Source organism: Talpa occidentalis, unplaced genomic scaffold (assembly GCF_014898055.3).
Source record: "Talpa occidentalis isolate TD23 unplaced genomic scaffold, MPIMG_talOcc4v2.1 talOcc4.8, whole genome shotgun sequence".
NCBI classification, from domain to species: Eukaryota; Metazoa; Chordata; class Mammalia; order Eulipotyphla; family Talpidae; genus Talpa; species Talpa occidentalis.
The window spans coordinates 110,328,954-110,345,099 of record NW_023605194.1 but is presented as its reverse complement, the minus strand read 5'-3'; the positions used below and the strand labels follow the sequence as shown (position 1 = coordinate 110,345,099).

At 45.0% G+C, this 16,146-nt stretch overlaps 1 protein-coding gene across 1 annotated transcript in view; it reads right to left on the bottom strand.

Moving 5' to 3' along the window:
* Positions 1-15,705, bottom strand: part of OTUD4 (OTU deubiquitinase 4) — a 37,786-nt gene extending 22,081 nt beyond the window's left edge. The window contains 6 exon segments of the mRNA XM_037496238.2: positions 514-595; positions 1,619-1,691; positions 2,363-2,409; positions 7,829-7,879; positions 10,309-10,392; positions 15,547-15,705. Coding sequence (XP_037352135.1) covers positions 514-595; positions 1,619-1,691; positions 2,363-2,409; positions 7,829-7,879; positions 10,309-10,392; positions 15,547-15,705 — 496 coding nt within the window.
* Positions 15,706-16,146: the final 441 nt, after the last annotated feature.

Sequence of the window (16,146 nt, the reverse complement as noted above, 5' to 3'; positions counted from 1 at the left end):
TAGCTTTATAATCCTAGGAGATTTTATCCTTCCATGAAATATTTGGCAAGTCCTGCAGACATTTCCGGTTGTCACGATGGTGGGGAGAAGGGACTAGTGCCAACTGCGGGAAAGCCAGGGACACTACTAGCCCTCGCCAATGCTCACACCAGCCCCACAGCCACCAGGTTAAGAAAGTCGGCTCTGGAGCCAGACCAGCATATGCTCAGTGAACAGTCACATTTGCAAGTTACACCAATGGCTTTTTAAACAAACACAAACCCTTATTACTGAAATTAATTATCGAGGAAAGAAATACTTGGTATTTTAAAAATCTAACTCAACCTTACTATCTGCTTTTTTTTCTAAACTGTAACAAATTAATATTATAGAGACAAGATTCTTGGTAATCTAAGGTTCTTAGAAATTCTTTCATATGCAACAGAATAAAATATATCTGCCCTTACTTGTTTACATTAAGACTGCAAAGCCTAGAAATAGAATCTCCTATGACAGACACAGGCAGATACTTACACTGACACACAGCAGAGCTCTCTTTATACTTTATGGGATAGACAATATCATAATGATTTCCATTTGAAAAACACAGTAATACCTGAAAGGGAAAAAAAAATCCTTTTCATCCCCTCATATGACATTTACATAGCAACTTGCTCTCCAATAGCTCTAAATTACTAGTATAATTTTTCCCAATAGAAGTATTTTAAAAGAAACTTAAGGTTCCAACGTGGCCAATTAAGGTACATCCACATGTTGTAATGTTACCAACCCACTAAGTCAGAAAATTCTCAAGGACTTAGGGGAAATACATACAAGATCACAGATAACACAAAGTATATGAAGCAATATTACAATGACTGAAAGAACTAGAGCTAAAATCTGTAAGAAAATATTCCAAAACCTTATTAACGCTTATCTCTGTAAGGCAAAATAATCAAAAGTAAATTTTTTTCTGACATACAGATTTACGTATTCTTCAAATAGTCAATTATTCACACAAAAAGAAACTAATTCCAAACTTTGTATATTCCAAACTTTGCAGCAAAAAGGCCAGATCCAAAGCCAAGCACCCTAGAAACCCACACACCCTTACTATGAAGAGTGTGTCTCCCTCACCTCCCCAGCCTCACACCACCAGAAGCAAGCTGGCCAAGACACTTCAGACAGCAAATTATAACAAAGTTTTCTTATAACGAAATAGCTGAGTTTTTTCTCCTTTTTAGGCATCACAACTTTGTAGTTTCTGCTTTTCGACTAGATAATGTACTTACTTAGTAAATTATCTTTATAATGGGAAATATAATTACCAAAGTATTTCTAGATGAAATAGCGGAAACAACTGTACTATGTTTATACTGACACAAAACAGTAGAAGTCCAGTTCCTATACAATAGTATGTCTTATTTTCCCTCTAGTGAAATGTTGTAAGGTTTGACACAGTAATTTGTACACAAAACGAATACAAAATAATTACTCTATGACTAACTTAAAAAAAAACCTGGTATTATAACTATTAGACAACTATTCCAAGTCACTCAAAAATCATAGCTCAAGGTTGGCAAAAGAATGGCTGGCTCTTTTTCGTAAATCCTTTGGAAGTACTTAGAAAAATGCTTACCTTTTCAGGAAAATTATTTTCAGTTACTTGTGAAGGAGAAACATTTGGTTCCCGATAAATTACAAAATCTTTCCTGAAAATAACATTTTGGAAATTACTCTTGATGGAATATGTTTTATGAATTAAGATTTAATCACTCATTTGGTCATTCACTCATACAGTCCAGAACCTCATGTGCCAGGCAACGTTGTAGGCAATGGAGTTACAGCATTAAGCAAAACTTAACAATGAAATAACAAAGTTGTAAAATACCTACATAAAAGTAACTTTTTTAAAAAACTGTATAGGAATAATTTGCTTAAGAGTAACTTGAAAGGAGTTACTCTTAATTAGTTCTAAAAGGAGACCTCAAAATCACAAAAAATTGTTTAGGTGGAATTTATAAAGAAATTTCCAAATTAAAAAAGCATTTGCCTGCTCCTCTATCAGGCAAAAGCAGCAGAACAGGTACTATGTACCTTGGCCTCTGTTCCAGTGGTCATTCAAGGCCACCAGTCTGAGAAATTTCTCCATGCGGTTTTCAGAATATAGTTTATAAGCGTGGAAAAATTTCTCCAAAAATATCGAAAACTGAAATTTCTCAGTCTTAATAAAAATGTCAAAATTTAATTGATGTAATTAAAAGAAATCAAAACCTTAGGAAAAATGCTTTACAGCTAAGGTATAAAATTACTTTGCTATTTTAACCATTTTAATATAGAAATTCCCATATTTTAAATTCACTTATGTTACTACAGTGTTTACCTGTACATGAGAGAAAGGGCACTTATTTCCACTTGTCCAACCCATTCCTGTATTGAAAAGAAACAAGTGGGCACATTAAATGTCTAATTCCTCTTCCAGGACAGATACCTCTATACAACACTGAAGAGATGCCTTCATATCATGCTTAATGAGCTAGAAAAACATTTCCATCAAACAGGCTCTCGTATACTAAAACGCAGCCCAAGTCTCCGCTGCAGAAACCCTAAGGGAGTAAATGCCAGTCCACGCCGAGACCCCACTGAAGGGGAAGGACTGCGGCCTCCAAGTTAGCACCCAGAACAGAGCCTGGCACACAGCAGGTGCCCAGACACGAGATGCTGTGCACAAGCAAGCACAACCCGGGGAACAGAAAGGAGGAAAAAGGTCAAAGAATTCGCATCTCCACAAAGGAAGGGAGAGCGCGGGGCGCCAGCAGCCGTGCTGAAAGGTGAGCAGGAACGCGTGCAAGTTCCAGGAACACCCGCAAGTCTTCAGAAGGAAAGGGCCAGCAGCACGTGCCAAACTTTCCATCTTCACGTATTCTCTGGGCCAGCGCTATTTAACTTCTGTAACTCCATCCTCAAAAAGTGTTTCATATGCACACGAAAGTATAGATCGCCAAAGAGGTTCACTGTAGCCATTTATAAGTTTAATTAAAAATTTTTAAAGACAGCCCTAAGAGTCTAACAAAGGAATAATTAGATCACAGTCAACCCACCCGGGACCCACCACCATGCAACCACTGCAGACAGTGAGGACGACCCGCATGAACTGACTTCGCAGGAGCACTCACACTATGAAGGTGAAAGTCAAGTCCTGGTGGCGCAAGGGGTTAAGTCTCAGCACTATCAAGCTATCAGCAGCCACTGCAGCACGAGTTCGATCCCCGGCCAGGGAGCTACCCACATGGTGCAAACCCTCCTGTCTCCCTGTTGCTCCCCTCAGCAGTGGATTTCGGTACATCAGCCTGTTCTGCTCCCCACTCTGTCTCTGGTGAATCCTCTCATCACTCCTCCCCCCTGCACCTCTGGCCTACACCCCAGCTGTCATATGCATAAATAAATAAAATAAATCTTAAAAAAGTAAAATTAATCCTGTCTGTATAAACAGACAAAAGGTATGCTTCACATGCATGTGCACCAGGAAGGGAACCAGACAGAGGCTGCGTCCCAAACTGACAGTGGAGACAGGGAATTTCCACTGAGGGAAATTAAAGGATTTTTACTTTCATTCTGCAGTAAATCTTTCACATCTATTCCCACACTACTTGAGAAATTAGTTAAGACTTAAGGCCAACAGTCACGAAAAATAACAAGGACAAATTATTGTTGTCACTTTTCCCTTAAAAGAAATGTGAGATGACAGATCCCAGGACAAATGTCTCAATCTCAGAAAATGATTATTTGTTCCCCTGGGAGTTTCCATATTAATAGTTCTTAAAAGTTGGGTCCGGTTTTCAAAATGAACGAAGTGCTATATATCAAAATAGATTTCTTAAAATAGGCGTCTGCCTAACAATTGTGGCTTCTCATGAACAGCCGCACGTGACACCATCCCATGGAGGGAAATTCTTCTCCCAAACCAGCTGGCCAGATCACAGAGACAACGAAATTCAAGCAAAAGGTGTTGTATCACTTTAGAAAAGTGAAAATCACCTGCTAGTGTCACGAAGTACTACCCCTCGAATAACATGCCATTTTTCTTTGAAATATATTCTGTGGTAGACTGGTTAAGTAAACAAAGGTTTTCATAAAATGTTATCTTCTTTAGCCAGGGTCAGTTGCAAATTATTTAAAAAACAAAAACACATGTCTGCCATGGTCTTCCACCTTAAGGCTATATGTATTTTCACCTACTCAGTACTCTTTTTAAAAAGATTTTACTAATGCATACAAGACCTGCGGTACAGGCCAGAGAGGTGGGGGGTGTGGGGGTGTGGAGGAGGGGTTTGAGAGGACCCACCAGAGACAGAGTGGGGAGCAGAACAGGCAGATGAACTGAAATTCACTGCTGAGGGGAGCAGCGGGCGAGACAGGAGAGGTCTGCTGTGCCATGTGGGTTGCTCCCTGGCCGGCCAGGGATCAAACTTGTGCTGCAGAGGCTTCGGATTCCTTCATAGTGCGGTGCTTAACCCCTTGCACCAGCAGGGAGCCCCCTGCTCAGCACTTTTTATGGTGTTTGGTGTATTTCCTTATTATGGGTGAGAGTAAAATATTTTTACAAATTTTGTGTTAAATAATGAAGTATAGATAATGAAGTATACTGCATCATAAATGTGTAATTTAAATGTTCTTAGCTATTCCAAAGTAAACTGTCCTTCAAAAGACAGTAATAAAAAAGGCAAGATACAAATTACAGAAAATATTTACAAAATATGTATCTCATACAGAATTTTTATTCACTATAAAGAATTCTTATAATTCAATTAAAACAAAAACTTAATAAAAACGGGCAAAACCTATGAACAAAAAAGATCGTATTACAGGGCTTCTGTGGTGGTGCAGCAGGTTGAGCACGGCGCTGTGAAGCTGTCCACAGCCTCTGCAGCGCAGGTTCGATTCCTGGCCAGCCAGGGAGATACCCACATGACGCAGCAGACCTCTTCTGTCTCACCCGCTGCTCCCCTCAGCAGTGCTTTCGGTCCGTCTGCCTGTTCTGTTCCCCACTCTGTCTCTGGTCAATCCTTTCACCCTCCCACGCCTCTGGCCTGTACCCCAGTTTTTATATAAGTAAATCTTTAAAAAAAAAAAAAAAAGATCACATATTACATGTGTTTTACCTTATGGCCCAGACCTGGATAAGTGTCGAGGGGCTCACAACACACGCTTTCATTCCAGTTGTTTAAGTCTATGACAGGTAAATCAGTGGTTGGGGGTCAGGGGGATTAAATGCAAAAGGGTGTGACAAACTTTCTGGAGTGAAGGAAAGGCCCTCTGTGATGCTGTGGCGGTAGTTACACAACTTTTTATATTTGTCAAGTCTCATCAAATTATGCACTTTATATGTTATGACATACAATAAACTTTAGTCAATTTTATCTCAGTAAAGTTGACAGAAATACATTCTTGCAAAACATACAAACATTTCTGTTTCTGTAAATGTTTCACAAGCATTTTAAGTAAAACGACAACAAGGCTTTCTCTGAAAACTAAATGAAGGGATGAAGTTACCCAAGAAGAAAGAGAAACAAATGAAAGTAAATATTTGTTGCTAATAATAAAGAAGAAACAACTATTCTGAAGGTACTGAATATATCTCAAAAGGAAGTCTGATGATCAGGCTGGGAGTATAAGCCCAGGACCTTGGCCAGACAGCACCCCCACGAGGAGGCACAGGCCAGCTCACACCGTCTTCTGCTCAAGAAGGTGCCAGATCAAACCCGTCTCAACTCAGGTGGTGCTGCCCTTTTTTCTCCCTTTGTCCCCTATCCCATCTCCCAGTTCTATAGCCTGAACCACTGCACAAAAATTATTATAAAATAAACTCATGGAGGCTTTTCTGATTTAAAAAAAAAAATTAATGGTCTTTGACATTCCTATATTTTCTATAAAGGAAGCCCAAGGCACCAGTAATCTCTCTACCTAGAGAAGATAACAACTCCCAACACTCTGGTGTTCACCCCTCCTTTCTGTTACAGACAGAGCAGGGGGGACTTAACATTCTTACACAAAATGATCATCAATTAAGCACTAAAACTGAAAGATAACTATGGAATTCCAAAAGCAGTAAATACACAATCCTCCAAAGAGGCTTGGAAATTAAAGGAACAATGTAAACTTAGGAAGATGAACATGACCATGGTATTTAAGGCCTCCATCACTCAAAACCATGATCAGAAGGAATTTATAGAGAAAAGGCTCTCCAGGAGCATTTGACTCTGAAATTGGAGAACCCTACTCTTCTTTTTCACACTTAACAGAGATTACACAGGTCCTCTCCACGCCATCCTTAGACAATATTCCTTCATTCTTCCAGACCGGTAACAAAAATACAAGGTATGAGTCTCAGTTCACAGCAGTTGAAAACAAACTCACGACCTGCCTCAAAAGATTTGTAATGTTACCCAATGCTATATTGCGGGATCCCAGGCCCAGAGACACAGATTCAGGTCTGCAGTGAGAGCCAGGAAATCTGCATTCCCACTCTGACGCAGTCTGCAGCTCACTCTTGGAGCACAGACACGCCCAAGACCAGGCCGCAGCCTGTCCTTACTGATTTCTGTTTCCAGCTCCACGAGCTCTGTCCTCCACTCACACTGAATTACCTTCTGTATCTGCCTAGCTCATTCATTTTTTTTTTTTTTAAAGATTTATTTTTATTTATTTATACAAGCACTGGGTACAGTCAGAAGCGCGGGAGGGTGAGAGAATTCACCAGAGCCAGAGCGGGGAGCAGAGCAGGCAGAAGGACCGAAGTACATTGCTGAGGGGAGCAGCGGGCGGCAGGAGAGTTCTGCGCGCCATGTGGGACTCTCCTCCGGTGGCCTGGCCGTGGCCTGGCCGGGGAGCAGCCGCATTTTCACTGCCTGGAATGCCCTCCCTCCAGGCATTTCTTATGCAGAATCTACTCAGACTTCAAAACCCAACTCACTCTCCAACCCTTGCTCTGCCTACCCAGCTAGAAATAAAACTTTGAATGCCTCTATCATCAGATCAATACTTCTATGACATGAGTTATTTTCTCACTTACAGTACATGCTCTTCTCTACTAAAAGGAAACTCCTGAGAACAGCATCCAAATCCCAGCGTTCTCTGCACCCTTGGGTGCCTGGCAATCCCGGGCCACACCAAGCATTCATTTGGTTAGGGAGTCAAATGAAGACAACATTAGCTGCTCAAACCCAAGTTTCCTGCCTTCCACTTCATTTGCACACCACCCCTCTTCTCAGCTGCTGCTGCTGCCGCTGTCACCTTAACCATAATGCTGACTCTCCTGGGAAGATGGGACACCTTAACATTCCACAAAGGGAATTCTGACAATATTCGTTTTGTAAACAGAACAAAAAAAAAAAAAAAAAAGCTCTTTCAACTTCAACATGACTGAGAGCCTGTGCTGCGGAGCTGGTGGGGAAATGTCCTCTCTCATGATCTTCCCTCTCCTCGAGGTGATCGCGGACATGGGGCCTCACCAAAGAGCCGGTCTTCTCAGCTGCCTGCAGAACACCCTCAACAACGAGCCTCAAAGTCATCACCACTATTACTTCAGGCCTTTGATGCTATATTCGCATGCCATGACCATCAAGAAAATAAAGAGAACACAACCCTGTCCTTCGTGAGGCAACATCCGGAGCACAGAACACAGGTCCCAGCCCGAGAATGTGCACCTAACACGAGACATATCTGTAAGGCAACAGGGCACACTCACTACACGCCCCTCCATACACTGTTCTATTAAGCTCACATTTTAACAAACTGTGAAAACAGTATGACTATATTAAAAGAAATATATTACAAGATAACTACATACCTGTGGATTTTCCAAACGTTTTAAGTACTCTTCAAAAGACCCTTCTATAAACTGCAAAAAAAGAAGACAAGACTGTAAGGAACACATCCAAGTAAGTTAACCCTTTACTATAAATCACATTCACTCTGAACTAAGTCCTTACACAAACCCTGGATATATCAGTAATAGGAAGAAATGCTTATGTAAAATATGATCATGAAAATACAAACAAATCATTAAGACCGCAAACATACGAAAGAGTCTCAAGAAGAAATATGGTCACGGAAGGTTTCCCAGTCAGGACGTGGGTGGGCAGCGGGACAAGGCGGCGTGCGGAGGGGTGTGGGGGGGAGAGGCGCCGGCCGCCAGGAGCAGCTGGGCAAGTTGGTGGAACAGCGGAGCGGAGCGAGAGCTCTAGCGGCACCTGTTTAGAGAGGGCCTGGAGCCCAGGCAGGACTTTCAGTCTGAAGGAGAAGGCAGTTCAAGGTCATGGCAGGTGACACAATGACCAAAAAAAAAAATCACATGATAAAGGCAGCACCTGAAGATCAATTTGGTAACAGAATTAAAGACAGATACCCTAGCTAAGGGAAATCAGTTTATGTGAATTCATTGTCTCAAGTCAGTTATACTAAAAACAGATGAGAGTTAATGCTGACAATATTTGGAAGAATCAAGATTTTGCCAAAACAGCCCGCTTCATTGTAGCTTTAACATGAAAAAAATTGAGTTAATTCAAGCTATATGCTCATCTTCTTCTCATCCAGATTACACTAATGTAGTTCAGAAAGCTCTAAAAGGCTTTCATCTGAAGCACCACACTCAATTTCATTTAAATTAGTACCAGTTAATTTAGCGAAGTGGTAGTTAAAAACATTCAGAAGTACATGCCCCATCTATAAACCTTTTTTACATGTCCACTGATTTTGCAGGGTTGAGGTTCTTTTATAGACTGTAGATTATAAAATTTTCCAAAAGTATCTTAAGCTTCAATATACACATAATAAATTAGTCACATATTCTAAATATCCCTCCAATCAGAGGCCACTGTTCTGTATTAAGTGATTATTTATAGACTCAAGACAGCCCACAGAACCAACTGAAGTTGGCAGAGACCTAAGGAGTATTCTGACACAGCCTGCATCCCATAAGGGATTGTCCTGCTCATCCAGAGCTTAGGTCTAGGCGCTGACTAAGCACTCTCAGAAGCAAGGCAAACCCTGTTTCCAGCCGGCCCTTTCAATTCTGGCCAGGAGACTGTTTGAAGGTACTTGCGATAAGGAAAGTGAGCCTTCCCCCTCAGGACTTTGGAGCCCTGATCTTACCTCTTAAGATTATAAGGGAGAAATAAATGTATGTAAAGCATCTAAAACAGTGTCTGGCGCATAGTTAGCTCTCAACCAAGGTTAGCAATTTCCATTACTGTCAACAGTGATTTACCCTCCCGGGCCAGTAATAATGATTCATTCACTTATAATTTCTTCAATATTTAAAGACCACCCCCTTCCCTTTCTCCACCACACCCTCAAACTCTTATCTAGTTTCCCAATAACCTTTTTTATTTAAATAAGAAAAGGTTTTGAAACTCCTGATGAAGCAGGTAACTCTCCTTCCTGGAACAGATTACTGCCAGTCTGAAACAAGCACCCAGGAGAATGTCACATTATTACAGTAACAGTTCACTTGAATGTAGGACCAGCAAACCAAGAGCACGTCCAAACTAAGAACTCTACCTATTAGAATTGAGATATTTGCAAAGTTGCAATGTTCTCTCACCAATTTATAAGGAAAACCACTGAGAGTGGTCATATCACATAATTCTAGGTCATAAAACCAATACTAGTGAATGATACAAGGCTGACAACGTAAAAGGAAAATAGGTCACTGTAGCATCTTATTTCACAGACTACTAGCTATTACTGAGAAAACTGTACTGAGCTGCTTTACAACACTCTAGCAACTATTAATCAGTATTACATAATTACAGTGTTCTGAAACATGGTTCACAATACCCCTGACCATTAAAAATCTATAAATTCCTTCTGATAAAATTAAAGGCTCAGTATTAGCCATGCTCAGCATATTTTTTACATCCAAGCCTGAAATGTTTAAAAACTCATAGGCAGTTACCCATCACAGCAAACTCTGCCAACCACAACACCCAATCCCCTGACCTTGCCAGACAAAGCTCATTCTCAACACACAAGGAGCCCGCCCCAGTCAGTCTTCCCGTCCTGCACAGCTCAGTCCCATCCATCACAAAAGTCTCCCCAATGTCTGAATAAAGGAATACCACACACCAAAGTGGCCTAAAAAATATCACCACTGAATATAATTAGATTTAAATTCAATAAAGCAGTTTTTCATAAAAGTCCCCCCGCAACCCCCGCCCCATAACCTGCATTAGGATCCAGTCTGTGAAACTCCCATTAGGCCACTTTTAAAGGCTAAAATGTAAATGCAAGTCAAGACAGCACTACATGTTTGAAATTATAAATTACCGCTTCAAATTTCTCTCTGTTCTCTCGAAGATAGTGAATGCAGGCCATCCTAACTTCGACATGGCGGGACTGAGAGTGCAGCACCTACAACAGAAAAAGCAACATGTTATGAGGCAGTCGTTAAGAAGATCTGAATTACGACCTACTACCTTCTTTCACCCACAAAATAACCTTCCAGCTAATAGACATCTGTCTCCCTCCACTTCCTTTTCTATCATTTCTAGAGTGTTCGGCATCCCCACCTCTTCCTCTAACCACAGGAGTGGCATGACACATACAAACACACCAGCATTTCCTCAACCCAACGTTGAAGCTCAATAAAGAATTTACATTTCCCCTTTAGGTCACTGAAATCACAAATCTGAGGTGATCTTTATAAATGGAGGACACTTTTCCCTCATGGCCAGTCAGTCTTCTGCTGTAACTTGCTCTTCACAAAGCTTGGCTAATAGAACCCCGTTAACTTTTTTTTTTTTTTTTTTGAAGATTTTATTTATGCAAGAGCTGGGGTACAGGCCAGACTCCCGGAAGGGTGAGAGGATTCACCAGAGACAGAGCAGGGAGCAGAACAGGCAGACGGGAGGACCGAAGGCACTGCTGAGGGGAGCAGCGGGCGAGACAAGAGAGGTCTGCCTCACCATGTGAGAATCTCCCTGGCTGGCTAGGAATCGAACCAGCACGACAGAGGCTGCAGACAGCTTCACAGCACTGCGCTCAGCCCGCTGCGCCACTGGGGAGGCCCAAACCCTGTTAACTTTGCTTCATATCCTATGCATGCTGGTAAAGAGAACAAATGGAGTCACCTTTGAGGCTATAAGCCTGTAAAAGATTCCTTTTTCCCAGTGAATTGTGAACTACTTGCCTTCTGTATGTTTCAGAAAATGTAAGGCTGAAACCATTACATTTCATTCAACCTCCAGCTGAAACCTCCAGCTATCAGGTTTACAGGACCCTTGAAAAAGCACCCAGGAGGGGAGCACAGCAGACTCAGACCTGCGGCCATGTGGCCTTCTCCAACAGCCTTGGAAATTGCTCTTCTGCCCTAATTCTAAATGCAACAGGGCCTCCCTGATGGCGCAGGGACTATCAAGCACTCTGGGCATGATCAGGCTATTGCCAGCCACTGTGGCATGAATTCGATCCCAGACCAGGGAGCTAACCCACATGGGGCGCCTACACCCCAGATCTTGTATGCATAAATAAGTAAAAATAAATCTCTAAAAAAAAATCTAAAAGCAACACCTGAATGATACTACCCTACCAAAAGCAGTTCAGTCCCTCTCAACTCCTTCTGTTAAACAACTATTTAAACAAAAAGATAACCTACTGGCATTTGCCTCTAAGATTCTAAAGCTTTGGCTTGCAAAAAAAAAAAAAAAACTAGTACTGTAACAGGGTGGTCCCCAGGAAAGGGGGAGGTTCCAGGTTCCCTGCCCCACCCAAGGGAGGGCGGAGCTGAGCAGGAAGAGAAGAGGCTGCAAAGGAGACTGAGGAAGGAAGGAAGCAGGATGGAGCCAGAGGGTGACCTGGAGGAGGCGCATGAAGCCGAGGGACACATGAAGAAACTGCACTTGTCTTTTGGTCGTAACAGGGTGACACAGATGTGGGTGAGACCCGAGGGGAGGTGACAATGGCAGCTTTTATCTTGATTTTGATTTTGCTTGTCTGGTTGTTTCTGACCCTTTTCTGTGGGTCCCCACTGGAAGATGCTTTAGACTTGTGGCAGGCTTTGGGGCCTTGCTCTGGGCCAATCCCATTTGAATGGAGTTTTACACACGAGGGGACGGGTGACTTTGGGTGCTTGATTTAGAAACTAGATTCTTTGCCTTTCCTGTCTTGTTTCCTAGTTGTATTAAAGTTCCTTCCCATTAAAGTCTCATATGTTTTGTGTTGATGTGGCGGATGGCAGAACCCTATATAGAATAGGCAGGTTTGTGGGGTTTGGGCTGCCCCTCTCCCTGCCCTGTAACAGTATTATCAAATGCCCGTTGGCTAGCCTCCAAAACTCAAACTACCTTGTTTAAAAGAGATTAAGAGTATTTACTAGATGAGGTGTCTCAAATGAAGTTTGGTCCTGGTATCCTGAAAAGGGGAAGCGTGGAATACCTGACACATTTGAAATAACCACATCTCAAACTACGATCAAGGCCCTTGAGAGTTTATACTAATGCAACTTTAAAAACTACAGCTCCTAAGAGAATAAATCTTGAAAGTTCTCATACCAGTTGCCATCACTATTTATGGCAGTGGATGTTAACCAGATTGGGGACCATTTTGGAACACATACAAATACTGAATCATTATCTTCAACACCTGACACTACTATTACTATGTCATATATCAAATATACCCCAATAAAAAAATCTGAGAAAATATAAGTCAGAGCTCCAATTGAGTGCGTCTCCCTTTGTTCAGTGTGAACTCAGGAAAAGGGAGGCTCCAGCTGCCCATTTTACAGGTTCTCTGGCTAACAGCCAGGGCTCACTTATTCCCACAGAACCAGACACAGCCATCAGGCCAGCAAGTGCATCTGAACATGCCAAAGCCAAGCTGGCTGCGGTCAATGTGCAGTGTTCAGTGTACTCGCTGATTTCAGTTTAAACGAAGACATGGCACCCAGGAAACACTGCTGTCTCAGGACACTATTATTAGGAAGCACCCTTATACATTCCAACCTCCAGCGCTGGAGAGAATGGCCATATATAGAAATAACCATCACACGTTTTTTTGCCAATTCAACAAATGCATTTTGCAGCACAGCACTTCTCACGCAGAAGCTACATTAGACACTATTATGGAGGATCAAGGTATTCTTAGTTTGAGTAACCCACAATGTCATCCCATAGGGCTTTCCTGCCGTTAGCAAAGTGAAGCTAATCTTAAGCCATTTACCTAGCAACAGGTGGCAGATATGAATGAAGCTTATTTTCCATCAAAAACAATCACAAGTATTTCTCTCGTCTTTTTCTCCTTTCAACAAAGATTTTAGCACAGAAAACCTGAATCTATTACTCAGAGGCAAAACTCCCAGCAACTTCCATAAAGTGTGGGGTAGTGATTCCTTTCAGAGTCAAGCGCTGCAAGAAAAGGTGAAGGACACCTTTTTAAAAATATCTCACCATACATATTCAGGAACACTCAGGAAGAATTCAAACTCCTATCTTTGCAAATTATTGTATCGATGAAAACAAACTAGAAATAGACAGCTTTCCAATCTTTACTTGGGATAAGAAAGTGATAAATGCTGGGGAAGGTTGACACACTGCTTTAGCAAGTCCTCTAAGAGCGCCCTATTTTTAGTTCCATGGCCATGGAGCTGATTCAGGTCAAGCCTCCTGCAGGCCCAAGTCCAGAGTGTAAAAGGGAAGGGCCTGTCTATACCAGGTAATCTGGAGGGAAAGACTACCTAAGTCTCTCCCTACCCCTCAAAGAGGGGCACCAAGTACTCTCCTTCTTAGAAATGATATTTATTTTGATACTGCTGGAGAAATTGCTGGCGAAAAAAAAAAAGAAAAGAAAACCTCTGTACACACTTTTAAAGGGCAGCCTGGGGTTGGAATTATTTGTCTTCCTCCCCAAACACACTTTGCCTTTGGCCATGAAGGCTACACATGCAGTCCGTATCTACTGAAGAAGTACCACCCCCCCACCCCCGCGCTTCAAGCTATTAAGTTTTCTAAGTTCTGTACACTAAAAATCGGAGTCACAAAATTGGAGGAAGTATTTTCTTAAGACCCAGCAAAATGAGTTCTCTGCTGTCAAACAATGAGTTCTTACTGTAACTAGCTCTTGCACTTTTTCCACTGAAAAGAGGAATCCCACCACACCAGAGGTGGGATCATCTACCACCTGCAATGCCGAAATCCAACGCCACCTTTGCGCTTCCCTATAAATTAGGATCTGCATAATCCAACTCCAAGTCAGCTCCAGATCTCCTTTATTCTGCCTCCTTCCTTACCAAATACCCAACACTTGCTCAAGCTAACAGTATATCAGACAAATGGGCGGAATCCAGCTCCACCTCTCCGCTCTGCCTTCTGGAGGTGCTGAGGAGCTGAGAGGCAGAGGAAGCAAGAGAGGAGAACCACAAAATTCACAAAAAAGACAAACTGTTTACCCACGAATAGTAAACTGAGGTGAGTGAGTGTGAACACATCCCCAAAGCAACACCGCAATCTCCTAAGCTTTTGAAAACAAGCCATCTAAAGACCTGAAACAGACCTGGACCGGGGGAGCTTTACCAGCAGTTTGAATGACAAAGCCGGCAACATCACACACAGCTCTGCCCCACTTAGGCCAATTTGTTTTCACAAAAAGGTGTTAAGCCACCGATGTGAAAACCAGGGCTTTCGGGAAATAACCGGCTGGCCCTTGGACCTGGGGGGGGGAATGGAAATGGACTGAACTACAGACCTAAGTAAAACATCTACTCACAAACGCAGATGTGGAAGGCGGACGAGCACTCGGAAAAGGCGAGAAAATCACCCACAGACACGGCCCGGCGCGCAGGGGCGAGGGATTTTGGACTAAAGGGAAGCAAAGTACAAAAGGCAGATGGAACTTTTACCCATTTCCACGGCTACCTTTCAAGACAGGATGGTGTTGGAGCCCGCACACCCGACTTCACAGAACACGAAATCAGCTCGAACCAAAAAAACAAAACAAAACACCACACACAGGTAAAGAAAACCCGACCCCTTCCCAAGCAGCTGCGCGTCAGAAAGTGGTTTTGGCCACTAACCGGGGAAAATGAGGCCAGAGGCGGGGGCCCCGTTACTGCCTCCCGACCACGAACACCGAAACGGGCGTTTACGAGAAGTTATTTCTGGTCCACAACCGGCCCCGAGGAGCCCGGCGCGGCGTCCACGCCCCGACGCGCCCCCGAAACGGCCCGTTTCCCGAGCCCGGCGCCCCCGGGCCGCCCCTTCGCCCTCGCGCGCGGCGGCCCGGGCGGGCGTGACCCCCGATCTGCCAAAGTCCAGGAAGCGGCGGAAAGAATGTTGGAGCCGCGCGGGCGCCGCCTCCGCGAGCCAACAGCGGGCCCCGGCGCCGAGCGGCGGGAGCGCGGACCCGGGCGCGGCGCCTCACCTCGCCGGGCCCGGCCCGCGCCCGCCCGGCCCGCGCAGGCCCCGCGGCGCGCCCGGCGAACGCCCCTGCCCGGACCCGAAGTTTCGCGCCCGGCGCCCGCCCCGCGGGCCGCGTCGACGCCGCCCGCCGGCCCCGGCCGCCGCCCCTCACCTGCTCGGCCACGGCCCGGAACAGGCACGACCCGTCCTTGGCCACCAGCTTCCGATACAAGCCCAGCTTCCGCAGATAGGCGTCCATGGGCGTCGCGTCCTCGCGGGGCCCCGCGCCGCCCTGGTCCCCGCCGTCGGGGGCGCCGACGGCCGCCTCCATGTTGCCGGTCCCGCTGCACGGCCGGCGCGGCGCGGGCTAGCCCCACATGGCGGCGCCGCCGGCTCCTCGGCGCCCCGGCCCGGGGCGGGCGGCGGCCCGGCGTGGGCCGGGCGGGCGGCAGGCGGCGGCGGCGGCGGCCCGAAGCGGCGGCCCGCGCTCCCCGCGTGCATAGGGGGCCCGGCCTAGTGCATGGCTGCGCGCACGCGGCCGCCGCCCGGGGCACGCGCCGGGGCCGCGGGGCGGAAACGAAAGGCCGGCGCGCGGCAGCCCCCGCCGCGCCCCCGCAGGAGCTGGGCCCCGAGTCGCCGCCCCACGAGTTTCCGGGTCCCCGCCCGGGCCGAGGCCGGCTGAGGTGAAGCGCGGCCTGCGGCCCCCGCCCCCCGCGTCGCGCCCAGCCGCCCGAGACCGCCGCGGCCGCTCGCTTCCCCGCCTCGCCGGAGG